Raw genomic sequence first — 24,100 nt, 5'->3', positions numbered from 1 at the left:
CAATATTCCTCTCCCTAAAAAATATCAATCAATAAATTTTAAAAAATTAAAAAGGAACACGAATGCATAATTTATTATACTTCATAGCCCCACCATTGGTGTCAGAAACACTCAGATCAGTAAACTATGAAACATTTAGAAAATGCAGCAAGACATAGATGGCAGAATTACATTAAATTTCATCCTAAGGATGGATGGCCGTCTTAAGAGATAGGGATTTGGATGAAATTGTGATAGCCACAGGATTTTCCTTCCTTTACGTAACAATTTGTATCTCAAAAGAACAAACTATTGGGGTGACGAGATTTTCCAGATCGCTCCAAGTCATCTCATTTCCACCAATTCAAGCAGGTCGTTCAGAGCAATCTCAGGGAAAGAACCGTTTGCCCAGCTAAAATACTGAAAATTTGTCGTTTTCAAGTCAAAAATTTTCTTGAATAAAAGAAAGCTGCTACATTTTCAGGCACTGTTTCCTAAGGCTTACTTTAAAATTCCGAATTTCCTTCAGTTGGTTAAAAAAACTAGCTTATTCGGGAATTTGGAGCCCGTACTATTCTCTTCCTTGTATTTGTAAATATGGCATTTACATTAGAAACTCCTTTAAGTTAATGGAGCACTTTTGAGTTTTCCATTAACAAGACCCAGTATGCCCTGATTGTTTTTTTTCCTCACAAACCAGTATTTGTGCTTAATCTAAGCAAGCTCAGCTGTCTCGATTTCACAGTAGTTCCAACGGCATCAATTTCGTCTGCTTTGCTTCTTGAGCGTTTTGGGGTGGGAGCTGGCAGCGCTTGCCTTCCTTCAGGAGCCCGATGGGCTGACGGGTCCCCGGGAAGGGGCTCCCTTGCCCTGGACACCGCTCGGAGAAGCGGCCGCGACGACGCTAACCTGCAAACCACCGAGGGCCAAGAAAAGCCAGAAGGGGGAGAAGCCATGGGCTCGCTCGAGCGCGGGGCAGGCCCAGCTCCAGCCCCAGGTCGGCCAGCCCGCGCACGCGCGAAAGCACCGCCACCGCTCCCGCCTTCTCCGGGGGCCTTCTCCCGGACGGGCGCGGGGCTGTCCGCGGCGGCGCCTGACCAGGCGGGAGGGTTACTCCGAGGACAGACGGCCCCTGGCGCTGTTTTCCCTGAATTGTTGTCGAGGCCAGAAAGGAAGGAATCGTGTAGCGTGCCACAGAGGGATGGTCGTCGCCGACGGGAGGGACCCCTGCAGCGCTGGGGACTTGGACCTGCAGGCAGTGCGAGAGGAGCCTGGGCGGGGTCCTCTGTCGCAGCCGGCTCCGAGCGGGAGGCCCGAGCCGCGAGCTTTGGCGGCCCCGCGAGTTGCAGGCAGCTGAGGTGCGGCGCCATGGAGGAGCTCGATGGCGAGCCGATAGTCACTGTAAGGGCGCCCCGAAGGGTCTTGCTTGCCCGCGCGGACCAAGGGTTGAGTCTGCTTCGCCAGCCACTGCAGGCTTGTCTCTCCCTCAACGCCGCCCGCGAGGCGCCCCTCCCCTTCCTTCAGCTCAGTGGCCGCTGTCCGGAGTCACATTCGCTAGGTGGTCGCGTTGGGGTCGCCGTGGCTCTGGGTTTCTGCTGCTCCGTGTACTCGGACTACCTGGCCCCGCAGGCCGCACCCCGTCCCTCGCTCCCCTGCCTTCCCGCCTTCCTGCTTCCCTCGCTTTTCCCATCGGGCCAAGGCTCCCTGAGCGCGCTCGGACCTGGCAGAGGGATTGGTGTGTTTTTTCCTTCCAGTCGAACTAAGCTTCACATCGCAGCGCCGTGATTTTGGCTTGTGCTTGTCCAGGGTTTACTAACCATATTCATTCTCTCGGGGGATTACTTCTTTGTATTGCTCTGTTGCTCTCAATTTTATCTGAACTCTCAAGAGAAGATGCCCAGTGTTGCTGATCGGTGATGTTTTAGACACGAATACCTGCCGCTCCTACCTACCGCCCCCCCAGCCTGGAGAGCACTCCTCTCATCGCCTCATTTTTCACATGAAAGTTCCCGCAGCCTCGGGCCGCGGGACCAGGGCACGTCTCTCTGCCCATTACAGCTTGGTCTCCACCTCTCGCTCTCGGTAACCTAGGTAACCTGTAAACCCCATTAACTGCAGGTTGCCTGACCCTGTGTTTTTGCTTTTTAGAAAGTAGAGATGCCTACCGTTTTCAGCGAAAGCCATCAGACTGCAAAGCGATATCTGACAAAACAAAAAATTGAAAATAGGGCTAAAAAAGCTATCCACTGAGTCAAACCGGTTAGGGCCCCTTTTTATTTTTTTTATTTTACTAACTTCAAAGCGAACTGGGCAAAGCAAGGCATGAGATCTTAGTAGCAGTTAACCTGTTTCAGAGAGATGGCATAGAAGCTGTGTGGTTGGGGGGGGTGTCCTTTTAGTGAGTAATAGTTCAGTTCCTTTTTATTTACTTATTTTAAAAAAATATCTTATTGATTTTTTACAGAGAGGAAGGGAGAGGGATAAAGGGTTAGATACATCGGTGAGAGAGAAACATTGATCAGCTGCCTCCTGCACAATCCCCACTGGGGATGTGCCCGCAACCAAGGCACAGGCCCTTGACCGGAATCGAACCTGGGACCCTTGAGTCCGCAGGCTGACGCTCTATCCACTGAGCCACACCGGTTAGGGCCCCTTTTTATTTTTTAAACAACCCCCCCCCCCCAAACTGCAGATTACTAACTTATAATAATTGATTAGGGTGTAGCTTTCCTTTTTATCAGCAGTTGAGAAATGCAGGCTGGGTTGAGGTGCCCAAACAACGCTCACTTGCTTATTCAGGGTCGAATAGACTGGGCTGATCTCAGCCACATTCAGCTGTCTACATGGATTAGCACTTAACTTTCATGACCACCTACTTCGAGGATTGTCCTTGCAAATCAGTTGGAAGCAAAGCCTTTAATAACAGTTTCTGTGCCTTATTTTTTTTTCTTTACTAGTTGATTCCAGGAGTGAATTCCAAGAAGAAGCAAATGTGTTTTGACTGGGGTCCAGGGGAGATGCTGGTGTGTGAGACCGCCTTCAACAAAAAAGGTACTTACTATTATTTTTTCTTACAGATGATCTATCTGGGCACATTTAGTTGTTGTTGCTTTTTTCTCCTTTATTCGCTCAGATTTGACTAGTTGAGACATGATACAGTTGAACTTATTTTACACCATTTTTTTATTTTTAAAACTTTAGCTGTTTAAGAGTTTCATTGATTTATGAGACCTGGCAGATGTTCAGTCCAGGGGGGGGAAAAAGTAACAATATTCTTCCATGTGTTAGAGAAGAGCTTCTTTTCTTTAAAATTGACTTTTAGAGAGATGAAGGGGAGGAAGCGAGAGAAACATGGATGTGAGATAGGAACAGCAGTTGGCTGCTCCCTGCACACCACCTACTGGGGAGCCAGCCGAACCCAGGCATGTGCCCTGATCTGGAATTGAAACAGCAACAGGGACGACACCCAACCAACTGAACCACACTGGCCAGGGCTTTTCTCTTCTTTTTTAGAGAATCTCTTTTCTTTTTATTTTCTTTTATATTTTTATTGATTTCAGAGAGGGAGAGAGAGATAGAAACATCAATGATGAAAGAGAATCATTGATCGGCTGCCTTCTGCACGCACCACATCAGGGATCGAGCCCACAACCTGGGCATGCGCCCCGAACGGGAATCGGACCAGAACCTCCTGGTTCCTAGGTCGATGCTCAATCACTGAGCCACGCTGGCCAGGCATCTTACTGAGTTTTACAAAATAGGCTAATATTAAGTGATTTACTTTTTTCAGTAGAGTTTGATTGATGGAGGTGAAAGGTAGTTTCTAACTATGTTAGTGAGCTGAGGTGTAAAGTCAGAGAATAAGCATTTATTTTTAGAAATTCTTGTGTGGATACTTGGTAAGTGGTCATTTATATAATTTTTAATAAATGAAATTAGTGGCTGAAAGTTGAAGCTTTTGTAATTAGATAGTAAAAAAAATTATAGTGGGTTCTTCTATGATGCTGATAGATGTTAAAAAAATTTTTTTTAATCTTGTTTTAGGAAAATCAGAGACGGTGCCAAGCTGCCCTTTTATCCATATCGTCCGGAAAGATGTAGATGTTTACTCTCACATCTTGAGAAAACTCTTCAATGAATCCCATGGAATCTTTGTGGGCCTCCAGAGAATTGAAGAAGAATTGACTGGAAAATCCAGGAAAGCTCAGTGAGTAGGCTGCTAATAGGTGCTGCAGTGCACAACTAAATTGTGAACAGCCAAATGAGATGCATTCTTGACCTTTTGCATGGTGGATGGCCCTCCTGGAGAAATGAGGGGCTCCTGGTTCTGTTCCAGTTCTGCGCTATGCATTGTAAGTGGTCAGCAGTGGAAGTGTCTTACAGGGAATGTGCAAATGGTGTTGATTGACTTGCTGGCTTGATAAGGTTTCTTTGTTTATATTCCTACTCATTTACTCTCCAAAGAAGAAAATTTAGATCAAATAAGCACCTGAGAGTCACTGAAAGAGGTCACACTATTGGAAGATTTTGAAATTAATACAAAAATAAATTTTGTTTTGTTTGTAAAGAATTACTGTTAAGGTATTTTTTTGGTAAAAGACTAGAAAACTATTGTACTATTTATAAACTAGGATTGTTTGAGCTGTGGTTCATAAGTTAACTGCATCAATGATTTTTAGCAAGAATGCCACATGTATGATGTGTTCTCAGTACATGGGGTTCATGATGTTGATGTTTTATTATTACTGGTGAGGTTGACCTTGATCACTTGGTTAATGCAGTTTCTTCACTATAAAGTTATAGTCTTTCCCTTGGTAACTAATAAGTATTTGGGAGAGAAACTTTAAGACTATGCAAATCTTCTCAAATTTTCAACCACTGATTTTAGTGTCCATCATTGGCGCTCATCTGCAACAATATCAGTATGGAATCATGGATACTTACTTTATTCCATGTATTGTATTGTATTTTACTTCTTTTATTGTTCAACTTGTTCCCTCTTTGGCCATTAAGAGCTCCTTCAACTTGGCTCTTTCAGCAAGCTCCTGTCACCTATTCTATCTTTCTGTTACCACAAAGGTTCCAGACTCATCTTGGATGTCATTTCATTTTTTGTAGATTGGTTCGAGTGAGTAAAAACTACCGATCAGTCATAAGAGCGTGCATGGAGGAAATGCACCAGGCAGCAAGTAAGGATTTTATGTGTGTGTGTGTATGTGATAGTAATTAAAGTATTTATCTGGATATAAATACTACAAGGTAAAAGCTGATTGACATTCCAGTTCAAAACTCTCACTTTTCTATCTTAATTTTTTGTCAATCATCTTGAGTATGTTTTTCAAGTTAGAATGTACAAAGTTGACAGGTACAAGGAAGCCTAAAGGGCCAGATTAAGGATTTAAAAAAAAAAATAGATTTAAGCAATGTTTTCTTTCTTTTTTTTTATATTTTAATTGATTTCAGAGAGGAAGGGAGAGGGAGAGAGAGAGATAGAAACATCAGTGATGAGAGAGAATCATAGATTAGCTGCCTCCTGCAACTGGAGCCCGTAACCTGGGCATGTGCCCTGACCAGAAATCAAACATTGACCTCCTGATTCATAGGTTGATGCTCAGCCACTGAGCTACACCAGCTGGGCTTAATTAAGGATTTTTAAAAATTTCATCCCCAGTTCTTTGACCTTGGTGATTTAAAGTCACCATAACCACGAGAGCCACGTGACTTCTGGATGTCAGCTAGTCCTGTATAACATGGTGGGCTCAGTGTTTGCTGTGTCGCAGTTAAATGTGCCACTTCTAACTTCAGGGTCTTGGTTTGAGAATCATTGATGTACAACAAAAAGATATGAAGCATTAAAAAAAAAATCTATAGTGAAAATGGTGGTCATTAGAAGAAACAGGCACAAGCTACAGAACCTGGTATGTGAAGTTACAACAATGCGACTGAAAGTTCCATTGCTCACTTAAAATGTTTTACGTTTTATTAGTTGCTGCTAAAGATCCAGCCAGCAGTCGCCAGTTCAGCAGCCAGGTAAGGGCACTGCCTTTGTTGTTGGCACTGTTATGTCTTCCTGTGTCCTCGGCGCCCACCTGGAGTGGCTTTGCAATCACTCTTTTTTGCAGCCCTCTGTTCTTTCCAGGTAGACAGGCATCTCCTTGGGGTGGTAAGGATCTTTTTCAACTTCTAGTGCCCCTTCAAGGCCTAGCATATTGAAACAAAGGATGTGCTTGATAAATACTTGTTGAGTTTTCACTTCTTAGGGGAAATATAAATCCTCACCACATTGTGTCACCTGAGGGTAGAGAGCTGAGCTTTTGGAGCCACTGCTTGGTCTCATAAACTGTACTCAACTCATGAAACCAGCATTTACTGGGCTGCAAGTTCTCATCCTTTAGTTGGAACTGGATGAGGACTTAAAGAATTCTCTTTCTTTGGTAGACTCTTTTAAAAAATATTTTTATTTCTCAATTACAGTTCACGTTCAGGATTATTTTATATTAGTTTCAGGTGGTTAGACTTATAATTTACGAAGTGATCCCCCAAATAAGTCTAGTGCCCATCTGGTACCCTACAGTTAGTACAATATTAGTGACGGCATTCCTTGTGCTATAGTTTATGGCAGAATCGTGTGTTTTTTTTCACATCAAGAGTTTATTGCCCTAGCGGGTTTAGCTTAGTGGATAGAGTTTCGGCTTGCAGACTGAAGGGTCCCCGGTTCATTTCTAGTTAAGGTCATGTACCTTGGTTGCAGGCTCGATCCCTGGCCCTCATTGGAGCTCATGTGGGAGGCAACCAAATGATGTGTCTCTCTCACATCGATGTTTTTCTCTCTGTCTCTCCCCCTCACTTCCACTCTCTGTAAGAATCAATGGAAAAATATCCTCAGATGAGGATTAACAAAACCAAACGAAAGAAGTTTACTAAGGGAAAGTCTATGGCAGAATCTTTTTTTTTTTTTTAATATATTTTATTGATTTTTTACAGAGAGGGATAGAGAGTTAGATACATCGATGAGAGAGAAACACTGATCAGCTGCCTCCTGCACACCCTCTACTGAGGATGTGCCCGCAACCAAGGTACATGCCCTTGACCGGAATCGAAACTGGGACCCTTGAGTCTGTAGGCTGACGCTCAATCCACCTAGCCAAACCGGTTAGGGCCTATGGCAGAATCTTGATGCTATTCAAACTCAGTCATTTATAGGGAATGATGCATTGTTTCTCAAGTCAGAAAGCATTTATTTCCCCTTACAAATAAGCTATTCTGTGTTTGTGCATAGAAGGGTGGTGGAAAAGGGAAGAATGTATATTTCTAAGGGCAAGTTTATTTTGGGGTCTTATATTGGGTTTGGCCTTTCGTAGACTATTTTCTAAACTCCATTCCCTTGAATATCAACTTTATAATTTTTGCTTTATCTTTATATTTCTCATAATATTACTGAATATTTTTCTAAAAATCATCTCTCCTTTATTACTCAAATAAAGCCTCTTTCTAAATCATATCATCAAGATCATGGGTGTGATGAGCTAGTTATTAAATATATTTTTGTTGGTTTTAGAGAAAGAGGAAGGGAGGAGAGAGACAGAGACAGACAAACATCGCTGCAAGAAAGAAACATCAATTGGTTGCCTCCCTTAAGTGCCCTGGCTGGGGACCAAACCTTCAATCTGGGCATGTGCCCGACAGAATCCAACTGGCAACTTTGTGGTTCCTGGGACGATACTCAACCAACTTAGCCATATCAGCCAGGGCAGCTGTTTTTTTCTAATGTACGTTAAACTAAGACCACAGCCATTAAAAAAACACACGTTAGTTTGCATCCCATCTTCTAAAATTCTCACTGTTTGGGAAACCCTGCCATAGGAGTACTCAGTGAACGTTGACCATCATGTGGTTCAAGCCCGGCTTGGTTCCTGTGTTCCAAGAGTAAATCCTGGGAATGTTTTCAGTCAAAATCGTGTCTCCATTTCTCCCTCAGGTCTCCATCCTGTCTGCCATGGAGCTCATTTGGAACCTTTGTGAGATTCTCTTCATTGAAGTTGCCCCAGGTGAGCATGGACTCTTTCTGTCAGCATCAGAGCTGTCCCCGGCCCGTCCTCTTTGTCTTTCCTCTGTGTCGTGATGGGTGCTTTGTTGCCTAGGATGCTCTTTTCATCAGCACACCCATCAGCGAGCATTAATGGCAGCCAGAGAAGCCTGCCGCTTTGTCAGGTTCTGCAGAAAGAATCAGACAGATTGCCTCCCAGAAACCTAAAGTGTTAGGCGGATGACCCTGGACAAATACCAAGAAAACAGACAGTAAACTAGTGTGTGAAAGGGGTGGTCATCGATATTTGTGTCCTGGATGGTCCAGCTTCAGAAAGTTTTAGGAGAAGCTGGGGGAGAGGCACAGTGGCTTCCTCACAGCTTGAGAAGGAACGAACCTGCCAACAGCTGGATGTCAGACTTCTAGCCTCCAGAAATGTGAGACAGATTTATTTTTGTTTTTTGTTTTTTTGTTTTTTTTAAAAAAGGAAATGGAAAAGAAAGTTTTAGGGATTTGCGGAAAGGTTAGGCTGTGGGAGGCAAAGTCACTTTGAGTTCTGTTGCTAATGATTGGGATAGGGAAAACTCTGTGTGTTAACTGTCCACTTTGAATTAGTCTGTTGGTCTTGAATTAAATTGTGGTCAGTACAGTGTCCTGGAGTGAGTGGGCTGATGTGGGATTGCTACAGGCCTTTTTTATTTTTAAACATATTTTATTGATTTTTTACAGAGAGGAAGGGAGAGGGACAGAGAGCCAGAAACATCGATGAGAGAGAAACATCGATCAGCTGCCTCCTGCACACCCCCCACTGGGGATGTGCCCACAGCCAAGGCACATGCCCTTGACCGGAATCGAATCTGGGACCGTTCAGTCCACAGGCCGATGCTCTATCCACTGAGCCACACCGGTCAGGGCACTACAGGCCTTTTTTGTATTCTTTTAAGGGTCTATGTTTGCTCTTATCCAGGAATAAGTGTTAATAATCTCTTTGCAGTCTTAGCTGTTTATTCATCTGCTAAGGAACTGAAAAATACAATTTCTTGTTGGTATGCCTCTCTGCAGTAGATTTTGTGTGTGTATGTGAGTTAATCCTCATCTGAGGATATTTTTCCATTGATTTTTAGAGAGAGAGGAAAGAGAGAGAGAGAAACATCGATGTGAGAGAGAGACATTGATTGGTTGCCTCCTGCACACACCTCAACTAGGGCCGGGGAACTTGCAACCAAGATACGTGCCCTTGACCAAAATTGAACCCAGGACCCTTCAGTCCATTGTTCAACATTCTATTCACTAAACCAAACAGGCTAGGGCTGTCAAAAATGTTTTTATTGTTGCAAATGTAGCACCTAATCAGTACCAGTTCCTAAATGGCTGCTACTTACATAGCCATTGAGTATTGACTAGTCATGAAGAGTCTGGAGGCTGGGGTGAGAGTGGTGTTGGTGGTGAGGTCTGGGCCTTGTATTCAACCCTTTCTTTTTTTGTTTTTTAAATATATTTTTATTGATTTAGAGAGGAAGGGAGAGGGACAGAAAGATAGAAACATCAGTGAGGAGAGAGAGGGTCATTGATTGGCTGCCTCCTGCATGCCCCACACTGGGGATCAAGCCTGCAACCCAGGCATGTGCCCTGACCAAGAATCGAACCCTGACCTCCTGGTTTATAGGTCGAAGCTCAACCACTGAGCCACACCCGCCAGGCTGTTCAACCCTTTCTAGGATTCAGTGAAAGCTGTTGCTGCCTGACACAGGACGTATTCCATAAAAGCCCATTTGCTAGTCCAGTCCTTTATTCAGGACCACACGTATATACTCATTTAAGAGGGATACCCCTTTTCTACAAAGCTCGTCTGCCCTACATTCTCTGTACGATGAGAAAGTGGAATTTGCCGCACATGAATGTGTGACGAGAGTCTCTCCCCGCAGCCGGCCCGCTCCTCCTCCTCCTCCTCGACTGGGTCCGACTGCACGTGTGCGAGGTGGACAGTGTGTTGGCAGATGTTCTGGGCAGCGAGAACCCAAGCAAACATGAGAACTTCTGGAACTTGGTAAGGACCTTGTGCAAGCTGGGCCTCCCCTTCACCCACCTCAAGTCCTGTTTTCCCCAGTGCTGGCAGGCAGGCCTGAGGGTTGCTTACTGAGCCTGCCTATACTTGGCCTGGCTCTTCCTGTCTGTAATTATGGAAACACCCTTAGATCCTTTCTTCCCTGCTCCACTGGAAAGTTTAGAACTAAGTTATCATGTTAAAAAAGTAATGCTTTGTAGACTTTCCAGTGAGAAGGGAAATTTGGTTTCTTTAGGCACCTAAGGGAGAGAAGACGTGAATACAAAACCGATGCTTGGGGTTGGGGGTTGGGTGTTGATGTAAATGAACTTGAGGGGTTGTTTTGAGGGGATAGAAATGTTCTAAAATGATTATGATGGTGCCCAACTCTGCAAACTTACTAAAACGAATTATATACTTAAATAGGTGAGTATTTATAGTGTGTAAGTTATAACTCAATAAAGCTATTAAAAACAAAAAGATTGATGATCCCAGAGTCATTTTGGATGATCAGTTTGTAAGTCATCATGTGTGCCCGGGATGTGCATGTGTATGTATGTGAGAGCAATACTTTTTCCACTCACCTCTACTGACCTGTGACCCAATTGGGAGGGACGAAGGAGGGGGTTGCTAGTTGACCCGAATAATGGAAAGTTGATTAAATTTATAAAATCTGGAATTCAGGTCAAGACTTGTTGTCTTTGAGGCTATTTTGGGGCCTTTGGTCCAGGACATCAGTACAGCTAAGGGGAGAGCCTTCACTCAGGAAGTATTGGGTCCAGATTTTTAATCTGATTCATTCATTCACTGAGATTTCATTGAGGGCTACTCTTTGCAAGGCATAAGCATGACCAAAGAAAGCAAAGATTTCTGCCCTTGCGGAGACATTTCCTGCACAGGAGTAGGAAATAGAGAAACAAGTAAAGCATGTACCATGTCTAATAGTGACGGCTTTGGAGAGACATAAAGCAAGCAGGGAATTGCGAGTGGGAGAGGGAGTCAGAAGGAGCTGAGGAGGGGAGCTGTGCAGATGAAGGGAGGAAGGGCATTCCCAACAGCGGGGCCTGTAAATGCTGCGTCCGTGAGGCAGAGTGGGACGAGGACGGCAAGGAGACCAGTGAGCCGGGAGCAAGAGGGAGAGTTGGGGGGTCAAGGACAAGGCCAGGTCGTAGAGGACCCGCTGGGCTGTCCTAAGGATGTTAGCTTTCAGAGCGGGAATAACTAACAGAGAGGAACCGTGCTCCGTGGTGCCACACTGCCCGGTTAGCATTCCGGCTCTGCCTCTTCCTAGCTGTTAGGTCACGAGTGAGTCCCTTCACAGCCTTCAGTTTTTCATCTGTACTGTAGAGGTAACAACACTTACCCATAGGGCTGTTATGATTAAATTAGTTAAAGGGCGTGATTGGGTATAAATTAGTTGATAGATACAGTAAAGAGCTTCTGTTTTATTCCTGGGTCAGGTGGGGTCAGGGGGATGTTGGAAAGTTGAGCGAAGGAGCGCCATGCCCTGACTTAGGCTTTGGAAGGCTCTTCCGGCTGCTCTCCTGAGGAGAGTGAGGCCAGAGCACAGAGAGACCAGAGTGGAGGGCATGGTACTGCACCAGGCAAAGACGGGGGTGACTTGGACAAGCGCAGGAGCTGAGCACAGGAGCTGGTGAGAAGTGATTAGGGTCTGGATGCAGTTTAAAGACAAGTGGTGGGGCTTGCTAATGGACTGAATGTGGGTGTGTGAGAGTAGAAGAATTTGGGAAGATCAGGTTCATGAGTTGGAGGTGACTGGGTGCTTTTGTAAGCATGTTATGATGCCTGTGAGAGCCAAGTGGAGACACTGACTGGGCGGTAGGAGATGTGAGTCTGGAATTCAGAGAAGGAAGGCCAGGCTAGAGAGAAAAATTGGGGACTTGTCAGCATATATATGTCCTTGGCTTTTTTTTTTTTTAACATGACATCTAGTAAAAAAAAAAAATTGACTTATACATGTATGCTTGTGTGCGTATACTGTTGATTTTCATTATTCGTGATAGGTCTATAAAGGTGCCTGGACCACTGCTTCTAGGGGAAATACAGACCCTCTGGTCACAAACGTTTTGTCAGCTGATCACTATATAGTCCTCTTATGTTTGTTTAAAGGCACCTTATTTAAATTGTGTTGTTGACTCATTGACATTGAACTCACGCCAGCAGCACTGTACAGCACTTCGTGCCTGTACGAAGCTTATCTATCATGTTTGGGGCACATCACACCCTTCTTTGCACTTAGGGACCCTGCATAGCAATTTAGCACTGTGCTTGGGGGCCCAACAAAAAGCATAAAAATGCAAACAATCTTGGCACTAAATAGATTGTGAGAAAGACACTTGTTTAGTGTGAGAGCTGATACTAGAAGGCAAAGCGCTACCTTGTTCGCTCAGCTGCAAATGTGCGCACCCAGTGACTCAGAGTGGTTGCTGCTCTGCACGTATCCGCAAGTGATGGTGATGGCACCTCGAGGATTGATTTGGGGGTTACAGATAAATTTTAGCAAGTAGGCAAATTTACAGATATGGACTCTGAATAAAGAGGATTGACTGCACTTACATCAAGTGTACGTATATGTATATACGTATGTGTATTTGAACTGAAACCTTTATGAACCAATGATTTATTTGATACTGCTGATATTTTTTGTTTCATTTATTGTTTAAACTGTAATGGGTTACACTGTCAGTTTCTTTTTTTTCTTTTTTTAAAATATTTTTATTGACTTTAGAGAGGAAAGGAGAGGGAGCGAGAGAGAGATAGAAGCATCAATGATGATAGAGAATCATTGATCGGCTGTCTCCTGCACGCCCCCTACTGGGGATTGAGCCTGCAACCGAGGTACATGCCCTTGACCGGAATTGAACCCGGGACCCTTCAGTCCGCAGGCTGATGCTCTATCCACTGAGCCAAACCAGCTAGGTCTACACTGTCAGTTTCAAAAGCATGGTTCACCTGCAGCCGTGTCAAATTCGGTGCCTGCCCCCCATGGCAGGCATTGGTCCAGAAGGCTGCCATAGAAACACTGTGGCACATGGGCCCTGGTCCCCTCTGCTGGGCCTCAGGGATAAATTTGGCTACAGACACCAAGCTCCTAGACCTGGAGGCTGGGGTGGTGGTGGTGGGGGGGAGGTGGGAAGCATGGTTCAGATTAAAGCCATAAGACTGGATGAGCTCGATTACTTCTGGAGGGAAGGAGCCGTCACACTTCCCCAAGGCTAGGAAGCCAGAGTGTGGACTCTGGGGAGGGCTTCTGGGCCTCCCATGAATGCTCATGTTCTTGGGTGTCCCCCAGGTGACCATCTTGGTGCTGCAAGGCAGGCTGGACGAGGCCCGGCAGATGCTCTCCAAGGAAGCCGATGCCAGCCCCACCTCTGCAGGCATGTGCCGAATCCTGGGGGATCTGATGAGGACAATGCCCGTTCTCAGCGTACGTGGGGGCAGCCCTGCTCTGAGGGTCATGGAGGGTGGGTTCATTCGTTAAGCACAAGGGGTTCATGTGGTGATGGTGTCTCACTGCCTCTCTCCCTTAGCCTGGTAACACGCAGACCCTAACAGAGCTCGAGCTCAAGTGGCAGCACTGGCATGAGGAATGTGAGCGGCACCTCCAGGATGGCACGTTCGTCTCCAGTCCTCACCTGGAGTCTCTCTGCAAGGTGTGGGAAACAAATCCAGGGCGGGTCCAAGATGTCTTCGCTTAAGGCTTGTGGCGGCCAGCCCAGTGCTGGCAGAAACTTGGTCCTACCTGGCCAGGGCTATCCATTCTCCGAGGAAGGAGAGGGCATTCAGACCAGGTGCGCTCGCTGAGCTCAGGAGTTACAGAGAGCTCCCCTGGAGCTGAGGGGAAACGTCTTTCTCCTCAGATCATGTTGGGAGACGAAGCTGCCTTGTTGGAGCAGAAGGAGCTGCTGAGTAACTGGTATCATTTCCTAGTGACCCGGCTCTTGTACTCCCATCCCACAGTCAAGCCCATTGATCTGCATTTCTATGCCCAGGTGAGTCTGAGCTCCATGGGGTGGGTTGGGGAGGTGGGGTCCTGGGGCTCTGCTCCCTGCTCGGTCATTTTCAGTGTGTGGCCTCTGCGTTGGACCTTCCTGGAGAACTGCAAGGGGCTTTCCTTTGGCCCTGTTAAAGGGCCCATCAGGGTTCCCTGCACAGTAGCCCTGCCAGCCCCCTAGAGTCTCTGCTTCCGTCCGGGGATTGACTGGGTCACCACCTTCCCACAGTCCAGCCTTGACCTGTTTCTGGGAGGTGAGAGCAACCCAGAGCCCCTGGATAACATCCTGATGGCGGCCTTCGAGTTTGACATCCACCAAGTGATCAAGGAGTGCAGGTAGGACCCGCTGTGCCACCGGCATTCTAACCGTCTTTAGGTGGGTTCAGTGGCAGTAAGTACATTCACAATGTTGTGCAGCTGTCACTGCCCTCCTTTTCTAGAATGTCCTGCTTTTTTTTTTTTTTAAATATATATTTTATTGATTTTTTACAGAGAGGAAGGGAGAGGGACAGAGAGTTAGAAACATTGATTAGCTGCCTCCTGCACATCCGCCACTGGGGATGTGCCCACAACCAAGGTACATGCCCTTGACCAGAATCGAACCTGGGACCCTTCCGCCCGCAGGCCGACGCTCTATCCACTGAGCCAAACCAGTCAGGGCTGTCCTGCTCCTCCTTGCTGATGTCTTTACCTGCTTCCCTCTCCAGCCACGTGTAGGTGGATAATGGCTTCTCCATGGACAAGCGTGGAGGCCTCTGAGGCTTGAGGAACATGTTTATAACAGTTTCCATTTCAGGGATGTTCACTTAAAATAACATGGCAGGAAATTACTTTGATACTTACAAACCAGAAAAAGCCAGTCTATTACTCGGAACCTTAGACATGTAGCCACCTTAAAGGACGACAGTTCTCAACAGTCTCTCTAATGAGCTAAGGCTCCCACACCATGGCGCTCCTGGCTGGGTCTGTTCAGAGCAGGTGTTCTTTTCCTTTTTCTTTTTTAATATTTTATTGATTTTTTACAGAGAGGAAGGGAGAGGGATAGAATTAGAAACATCGATGAGAGAGAAACATCGATCAGCTGTCTCCTGCACACCCCCCACTGGGGATGTGCCCGAAACCAGGGTACATGCCCTTGACCGGAATCGAACCCGGGACCTTTCAGTCCGCAGGCCGACGCTCTATCCGCTGAGCCAAACCGGTCAGGGCTTCTTTTTTTCTTTTTTAAAATATATTCTTACTGATTTCAGAGAGGAAGGGAGAGGGAGAGAGAGAAACATCAATGATGAGAGAGAATCATTGATTGGCTGCCTTCTGCACACCCCTACTGGGGATCAAACCCGCAACCCAGGCATGTGCCCTTGACAAGAATCGAACCCAGGACCTTTCATTCTGCAGGCCGACGCTCTATCCACTAAGCCAAACTGGCTAGGGCCAGAGCAGGTATTCTACATCAGTCCTCTCCCCTGAAGGGTATCTCATCATTGTGATCAACGTTCAGCGAGATAGGAAAGGGAGTCTTATGCATAATGAGTCGGAGGTAAAGCTTTCCAGAAATCCATGTATAGGAAGTACGTCAGGAAGCATTTACCCTCCCTTCTGGGCAGCCTGGACAGGTGGTTGTTGCATCAAAGACTCCCAGAGGGAGAAAGTGGGCACGGCAGCACACGGCCTTCCTCAAGCACCAGGTTCACTCTTCGCCTGGGTGGATCCTAGTAGATCGGGGCACTGGGAAGGGTCCCCTCCGGCTACATGCTCTTCCTGTTTTGGGCAAAAGAAAGCCAAGGCTTCAAGAAAATGATGCTAGATTTGGAGAAATGGGTTTTGTGTCAGTATGTTTTTTAAAGACCTGTAAAATATAGAGACTTTAGTTGGAGCTGGAGGAAGACAGAGTTTGGCTGATGGCAGGTGTGGGGCATCTGAGTGGAGGAGTCAGTGAGAATGACCTAGAAAGGCACACACGTTACTGTGTGGCCTGGCCTCTGATTGGGAACAATGGGCATTCCTAAACGTGCTGCCTGTCAGAGCGGCGGGTTATTTCCCACCGGCGCTTCCTGCATAGCCACGGCTGCATTTTTAGGAACAAAATAGATTTGAGCAGAACAAGGAGGAAAGACAGTAAAAGGGAAAGCATCCTGTTCTTTTGGTGACAGTAGGAGAAAAAGAGAAGTGCCAGTCAAGAGGGCTGGCTCTTATAAATGGCTTAGAAGGCATCACCTGCATGCCAGTTACACCAGGGAAAGAAAGAACAGGCTCACAAGCCCTCAGTCTGGGCACCTCTGCCCTGGCAAGCAGGAGGATCTGAGGTGGTTCTGTGAGCTGTGAATCTTGGAGCTTGGGTTTTTTTGATCAGGAAGCTACTTCTTACCCCATTTTGAAAGAGGCGCGAAAAAGCAAGTCTTGGGACCTCATCCCAGGAATTGGGAGAAGGGCTGCAGTGTCTTCAGAGAGTAGCAGAGTTTTAGAAATTTTCCCTCCTGGACAGGGAGAGTTGGACTTGGGGTCTTGCAAGCAGTTGATTTCTCATGGTTTGTACTGGTTAGACCCAAGCTTAGTTCCCAGGGGAGCCGAGAGCATCAGTCTGGAGTTGGGCCAGTGGGCTGGTGGTAAGGAAGCCTTGCTGCTGTGGGTGTGATGTCAGCTGGGTTCAGGACGACCCTGGGAAAGCAATGAGAGGAGGGGAGTCCTTTCTAAAGGCACTAGAAGGGAGGTTTCTACAGGCACCTGCTTCCCCCCAGGTGTCAACTATGCCAGATGCGAAGGGGCAGAAAGAGCTAGTGATCCTGAAGTAGAGCATAAAGGCTTGCGGAGGCCCCTGCTGAAGGGCCACGAGTTTGCCTGTTACCCCCATAGATGAAAGAAGGCAGGAATCCTTCCAGGGCTCATTTCCTCCCCTGTGGCCTGCAGCTTCCCTTAAAAGCCAGTTCCTTTCTCTCCAGCAAAAGGAAGCAGGGAACTGGGCAAGATGGCAGCCTCCTGGTGCCCTGAAAGCCCTCTGCAGGAGTTGAACTAAAAGGAAACAAACAGGTCTTCCTTCAAAGGAAAGAAATAGGACTGTTACCTGCTTAAGGGACTGTAAATGCCTTCAAGCCAAAAGGCTAAGGTGAGAGGTGAGTTGACATAATGACGGGTAGGAGAGAAGTGAGATTATCAAGGACCAATTTTACTATTCCCAGTATTTTTGATTTTATCATAATAGGGGCCACTAGGTATTTTTGGCAGGGCAGTGCCATGAAATTTATATTTGAGAACGAGCAATCTAGAGTACGGAGAATGGCAAGGCTGGTAGATCAGTCCTAAGGCCAATACAGTCATCTGTGTGTAAAGTGGTGATAATAGTTAACATTTATTAGGCTGAGAGTTTTTATGGGCTATTTCACTTATTTTGCATCAAACCTTTGAGATAGGTGCTGTTATTTCATGCTTATGTTACAGATGTGGAAAGTGAACCCTGGTAAGGTCACCCTGCCAGCTCACAAGGGGCACTCTTGGTATTTGGATCCAAAGCCTTTCACCAAAGTCCATACTGTTCGAATTAATGAATGATTACACTTGGGAAACTGCATCTGCCTTAATAGTGTGCTCCGTTCACTTTACTTGGGTTGATTTTGCATTATAGAAAGCAACCATTAAAGTTTCTTTTCTCTCTCCCGATTTAAAAAATAGCCAAGTATTACCTACAAAATACAGAAAGGCCTACACCAAGTAACAAATGAAAAATATAACTCAGAGTCACGCATACACACTGACAGTAAGCGCATTCGTGTGCTCGCTACAAAATGACCCTGCAGAGTTTACAAACAGGTGCTGATATTGCTAGTTGTCTCCTCTAAGTGCTTTAGAGGGCTCTAGAAACGTTCATTTTTAACAGTGGTCCCAGATGATTCTAGATTTTGATTAAAGTGTGGTTTGGATGCCCTAACCAGTTTGGCTCAGTGGATAGAGCGTCGGCCTGCGGACTCAAGGGTCCCAGGTTCGGTTCCGGTCGGAGGCATGTACCTTGGTTGCGGGCACATACCCAGTGGGGAGTGTGCAGGAGGCAGCTGATCAATGTTTCTCTCTCATCGATGTTTCTAACTCTCTATACCTCTCCCTTCCTCTCTGTAAAAAACCAATAAAATATATTTTTTTAAAAAGTGTGGTTTAGCCCTAACCGGTTTGGCTCAGCGGATAGAGCATCGGCCTGCGGACTGAAGGGTCTCAGGTTCGATTCCGGTCAAGAGCATGTACCTGGGTTGCGGGCACATCCCCAGTAGGGGGTGTGCAAGAGGCAGCTGAATCGATGTTTCTCTCTCATCGATGTTTCTAACTCTGTATTCCTCTCCCTCTCCCTTCCTCTCTGTAAAAAAAAAATAAAATATATTAAAAAAAAAAAAAGTGTGGTTTGGAGAATGACTTTTCTTTTTAAAAAATACGTTTTTATTGATTTCAGAGAGGAAGGGAGAGGGAGATAGAAACATAAACGATGAGTGAGAATAATTGATTGGCTGCCTTCTGCATGCCTCCTACTGGGGATCAAGCCCGCAACCCAGGCATGTACCTTTGACAAGAATTGAACCCGGGACCCTTCAGTTCATGGGCCGATGCTCTATCCACTGAGCCAAACCAGCCAGGGCTGGAGAATGACTTTTAACCTTCATTGTAAAATCACATACACAATAAAATTATAAATCATGTAATTGAGCAAAAAATAACTTTATACAAAGTATTAATAGATACTTAAACACAAGATGGTTTTAAAAATGAAATCACATGTATATAGTTGTCTTCACAAAGTACACTCATCAACAGCTTTACAGTGCGGAACATCACATCCAGATGCAAATGAAGATATTCCTCTGAATTCCGTGTTTCATTGAGCATCAGAAACCACCAATCTTTTAGTCCTTTTTTTGTTCATTAGTCTCAGTCCTCATTTTCTGCATCTGATTGGATCCCTGGATTATATCTCATTGTGTGACATTTTGGTGGTCCCTCGTCAGTCCCCATGTAACAGAGAAACTTCTCACTCTGCACTCTCATTACTGTCCCACCCTTTTTAAAAAAAAAAATTTTTTTTAATTGATTTCAGAGAGGAAGGGAGAGGGAGATAGAAACATCAATGATGAGAGAATCACTGATTGGCTGCCTCCTGCACACCCCCTGCTGGGGATGGAGCCCACAACCTGGGCATGTGCCCTGATTGGGTATCGAACTATGACCTCCTGATTCATAGGTCAAGGATCAACCACAGCCACGGTGACAGGGCCCTCCCATCCTTTTTCAGCAAAGCAAATGTGGGGTTCCTGCTCATATCCCACTCATGTGGGCCATGGCTTCTCACCCTGACTTTCCTTCTTGCCTTGGTGTCTGAACCTACAGCATCGCCCTAAGCAACTGGTGGTTTGTGGCCCACCTGACCGATTTGCTGGATCACTGCAAACTCCTCCAGTCCCACAACCTCTAGTAAGTGTGCATGGCACGCCCACCCTTTTCCCCCCACCTCCCAGGCTCTCGAGGGGTGAGCTGAATGCCTAGAAGGAATGTTGGGCTGCAGAAGGGGGCTCTGAATGGAGCAGACCAGGAGTCTTGGTCTCATCATATGTTTTATTCCAGTTTTGGATCCAACATGAGAGAGTTCCTCCTGCTAGAATATGCCTCGGGGCTGTTTTCTCATCACAGGTAGGAGGCCCCACGGGATGACAGCAGGGTGCTCTTCAGCATGCGGGTGCATTGGAACTTGGACTGTGTTCCCTGAAGGCTATCGTGGTCTAGAGATGAGCCATCTTGGGGGCCAATCCCAGAGCTCCACGGCAGCACCTAGACAGGCCCTCATGTCTGTCCTCCTTGGACCTTTGCAGCCTGTGGCAGCTGGGGGTGGATTACTTTGACTACTGCCCTGAGCTGGGCCGAGTTTCCTTGGAGCTGCACATTGAGCGCATCCCTCTGAGCACCGAGCAGAAAGCCCTCAAGGTGCTTCGGATTTGTGAGCAGCGGCAGATGACTGAGCAAGGTGAGTTGGCCCTCCCCTCGGCATGGGCCTCTGTTCATACCATGCTACCTAGACTGGAGAGAGGTCAGGAAGCGGCTGCCAAAAAAGGAAACCGAACACAGGAACATGACTGGGGCGGGACCACGAGCTAGGGATTCTTTGGGACCTAGAAGCAATCCAGCACGTTGCCTTTTTATTTTACTTCTTTTTAAAAATATATATTTTATTGATTTTTTACAGAGAGGAAGGGAGAGGGATAGAGAGTTAGAAACATCGATGGGAGAGAAACATTGATCAGCTGCCTCCTGCACACCACATACTAGGGATTTGCCTGCAACCAAGGTACATGCCCTTGACCGGAATCGAACCCGGGACCCCTCAGTCTGCAGGCCAACGCTCTATCCACCGAGCCAAACCGGTTAGGGTACTTATTTCTTTTTAAAAATTATTTTTATTGATTTCAGAGAGGGAGGGAGAGGGAGAGAGAGAAACATCAGTGATGAGAATTATTGATGGGCTGCCTTTTGCACGCCCCCTACTGGAAATTGAGCCATGACCACCTGGTTCATAGGTTGGCACTCAGTCAATGAGGCACAACATCCAGATGAGCACTTGCCTTTTTAAAAACATTACTCACCCACTTCCCTCATGCTTACTCCAAGAGGTCAGGGCTGGGTCAGCTTTGGGTTTGCCTGTCCCGAGTGAGTTGCTGTTGCTAGATAAGGCTGGCTCTGGGGAAGCAGGACCAGAGGTGGTTTGGAAAGAACAGGGAGGAAATGAAGTTTGCCCCTTCTCATTGTTGCGTGATAAAAGCCTAAGTTATTCTTCCCTGAGGCACTTGTGTGTTCATGACTGAAAGCATGGGGCATTCAGGACCCAAGGGATGATGGGATTTTTGGCACCTGGAACCATATTGGAAGAGTTGATCTGGGGGGAGCAAGAAATACCTTATTGCTACCCCTGACATCAAATCAGCTCACAAAGCCGATCCTGTCAGGGTGGGTCATACTATTAACACTAGGAGGCAATTTATAACCCGTTCTGCCAACCAAGCTGCATTTGGGGCCTGTGGGGGAGACTGGAAGGCCGAGAGGAGGTGAGAGGGCTGGTCCTTTCCCAGCAGGGTTTAGGAATGATTCGTAGGATGAAGGACTCACCTTTTCCCTTTTTGCCTGCAAAGTTCGCAGCATTTGTAAGATCTTAGCTATGAAAGCTGTCCGCAACAATCGTCTGGGTTCCGCCCTCTCGTGGAGCATTCGCGCCAAAGATGCTGCCTTTGCCACGCTGGTGTCGGACAGGTGGGTTCAACCAGCATCAGCTTCGGGGAACTGTCTGGGAAATGCGGAGGCTGAGGAGGTGGGCCTGGGACTGCTTTTCTGATCTCCGGGTCTGGCCTTGCAGGTTCCTCAGGGATTACTGTGAGCGAGGCTGCTTTTCTGATCTGGATCTCATTGACAACCTGGGGCCGGCCATGATGCTCAGTGACCGACTGACATTCTTGGGTGAGTCTCCTGGGGCGCTGTCCCTTAGACAGTTGTCACAGATGGACACTTGTGAAGGTTGGACGTTCTGCTCAAGATTTCTCCAGTGTTTCCTTTCTGTTAAGCCCAAACTCCAAACCACATAGAACCCTGTGTGCCAGACTTTGCAAAGTATATTTTTTGGTAATATTTTATTTTCCAGTAATGTCATACTTAGAGAAGAGTTGTGAAAGTAGTGTAAGGAATGAGGAACTCTCATATACACTTTACCCAAATTCACTAGTTTAAGTGCCTCTACTTTTCTTGGTGCTTCTTAACTTTGACATTTGAAGAGTCAGTTCAGCTCTCTTGTAGAATGTCCTCAATTTGGGTTTATCTGATGTTTCCTTGTGATCAGATTTAGATGTATGTGTTCGGGGCAGGAATGCTGCCGAGGTGATGTGTTGTGCTATGTCCCCTTGTTGGATTTCACTCTGATCACTTAAAGTGGCATCCACCAGCTGTTTCTCCATGCAGCACTGACTTTCCCTTTGATTTAATAATTTGGGGAGGGATACTTCGGAATTAAATGTCTTTTTTAAAAAAAATATTTTCTATTGATTTTTTTACAGAGAGGGATAGAAAGTCAGAAACATTGATGAGAGAGAAACATCGATCAGCTGCCTCCTGCACACCCCCCACTGGGGATGTGCCTGCAACCAAGGTACATGGCCTTGACCGGAATCGAACCTGGGACCCTTCAGTCCGCAGGCCAACGCTCTATCCACTGAGCCAAACTAGTCAGGGCAGGAATTAAATGTCTTGTTCCTCATTGAACTTTCCACCCTCTTTGATTTTCTGCCTCTCATTGTTTGTTTTAGTTGGCATCCCAGTGTATGGAAGGCTTTCCCTTCATCCCTGCTTTTAGTCTTTTATTACCTCAAGTAATGGACTCCTGGGTTATTTTTGTTCAGTCTGTTAGAACCTGTAACTCTTGTTTATTTTAATGCTTACATTCTCCGAAGTTTGGCTGGTTTGAGTCTCTTCAAAGTATGTGGTCTCGTTAGTGCCTGAACTTGGATACAGCTTTGAAGAATGTCCCTGCTCTATGGAATGGCTGGTCTGGCGTCTGCCTTCTCTTGTTTAGGGCCAGAGGTGACCTAGTGCTCTTTTTTCAATAGGAAAGTATCGTGAATTCCACCGATTATATGGGGACAAGCGTTTTGTTGATGCAGCTTCTCTTCTCCTGTCACTGATGACTTCTCAGATCGCCCCTCGGTCTTTCTGGATGACACTCCTAACAGATGCCCTACCCCTTTTGGAACAGAAACAGGTACAGGTTGAGCCCCCAATGCTTTTCTGCTCCGTTTTGTAGTCCTTGACAATGCTTCCTCTGTCACTGGTGCAGATGCGCAAACATACGTCATCTCCCTGATAGGTCTCCCCAATAGCACCCACTCTGGAAGTCTAATGTCCACCCAAGAAAAACGACTTGATTTAAAATGAGGCCGTTGCCTGCTGACCATGCCCATCCTAGGGCTGCGAGTGAGAATAGAGGTGCTTTTCCCTCCCAGGGCTGCATATACAAAGAACCCCTCTCCAAGGGCATGCAAAGAAGACCATCTCTGAACTTGGGCTAAGGCCCAAATCAGTAGGCCTCAGCTAGAAGCAGCTTCTCTCTCCTAGGTGATTTTCTCAGCAGAGCAAACATACGAGCTGCTGAGATGTCTGGAGGACTTGGCCTCACGACGACCGGTGCATGGAGAACCTGATGCCCAGCAACTCCAGGTCATTTTAGCTTCCTGGGTTGGTTTCACAATAGAGATGAAAAAAGGCTCCCTGTATCTCTGTCTCCCCCCACCTCCTTCCACAAACACTGGCCCCTTACAAACTCCCGTGCCTCATAAACTGTAACCATGACACACTAACTTCTTTTAGGAAAAAATGGGGTGATTCTAGTTCTGATCTGTTCTTTGCTGTCAAATCAGTTGTGGTGGTCCTGTGCCTTCAGCTCTTGCATTGAGACTTGCTGGAAGCTCTTGCTGAATGCCAAGTGACCTCTGTCTGCTTTTGGGTAGAGCCCATGGGAGCTTTCAAGGATCACTTCCTGCTGTGCCTCATGCTGGCTCTCTTTGCCCTTAGGATGATGACATAGAGACCACCAAGGTGGAAATGCTGAGGCTTTCTCTCGCACGAAATCTGGCTCGGGCAATTATAAAAGAAGGCTCACTGGAAGGTTCCTGAGGCCGGCTGAGAGCTGTTCCCGCATGGTATCTGTGTGTGGCAATGTATATACATTTTTTAAAGAATAAATGTTTTCTTTTGCAAAAATAAGGCAAGTTGTTATAGAGTTCAGCCAGGGAGTTTATCTACATCCCCTGTGAACCTGATGCATAAGAGTTAAGAAAATGCTTATTGTGTTTTTTTGACGTGGAAGTGACTTGTCTCCTAGAGAAAAAGGCACCCCCACAAGTTATGGTGAGTGCAGTGCCCTCCTGCCTATAATTAGAAACATGGACAGGACCTTGAAATATGGCCTCACCTGAGAATCATCCGAAACACTGATCTGTTAACTTTCTGGTTATCTCTTTTAAAAAAGAAAAAG

General features: G+C 46.3%; 2 protein-coding genes and 1 non-coding gene across 15 annotated transcripts in view; 2 read left to right on the top strand and 1 right to left on the bottom strand.

Annotated features, from left to right (window-relative positions):
* The first annotated feature begins 1,232 nt into the window (after positions 1-1,232).
* Positions 1,233-23,829, top strand: NUP85 (nucleoporin 85). Its single transcript, XM_036338949.1, has 19 exons — positions 1,233-1,380; positions 2,937-3,030; positions 4,024-4,186; positions 5,098-5,168; positions 5,966-6,009; positions 7,958-8,027; positions 9,931-10,052; positions 13,363-13,497; positions 13,601-13,723; positions 13,931-14,062; positions 14,294-14,400; positions 19,426-19,509; positions 19,660-19,725; positions 19,905-20,056; positions 21,216-21,333; positions 21,437-21,537; positions 22,677-22,828; positions 23,182-23,283; positions 23,638-23,829. The coding sequence occupies exons 1-19, from the start codon at positions 1,348-1,350 to the stop codon at positions 23,737-23,739; spliced, it is 1,971 nt and encodes a 656-aa protein (XP_036194842.1). The 5' UTR covers positions 1,233-1,347; the 3' UTR covers positions 23,740-23,829.
* The window catches only part of GGA3 (golgi associated, gamma adaptin ear containing, ARF binding protein 3), a 32,892-nt gene continuing 14,831 nt past the window's right edge, over positions 6,040-24,100 (bottom strand). For 10 of the 13 annotated variants that reach the window (XM_036338932.1, XM_036338933.1, XM_036338936.1 and 7 more), the window contains one exon: positions 18,724-19,098. In XM_036338932.1, the coding sequence (XP_036194825.1) occupies positions 18,970-19,098 (129 nt within the window). In that variant the 3' untranslated portion in view covers positions 18,724-18,969. Of the gene's footprint in view, positions 6,181-15,416; positions 16,723-18,723; positions 19,099-21,241; positions 21,368-24,100 lie in introns of those variants that run through there. The other 3 variants (XM_036338941.1, XM_036338939.1, XM_036338940.1) reach the window with 3 other exon arrangements.
* LOC118672547 lies at positions 13,024-13,156 on the top strand. Its single transcript, XR_004973111.1, has one exon. It is a non-coding gene; the product is annotated as a small nucleolar RNA SNORA5 (small nucleolar RNA).

This window comes from Myotis myotis, unplaced genomic scaffold, assembly GCF_014108235.1.
Source record: "Myotis myotis isolate mMyoMyo1 unplaced genomic scaffold, mMyoMyo1.p scaffold_m19_p_17, whole genome shotgun sequence".
Classification (NCBI taxonomy): Eukaryota; Metazoa; Chordata; class Mammalia; order Chiroptera; family Vespertilionidae; genus Myotis; species Myotis myotis.
This window is presented reverse-complemented; position numbering and strand designations above follow the sequence as displayed.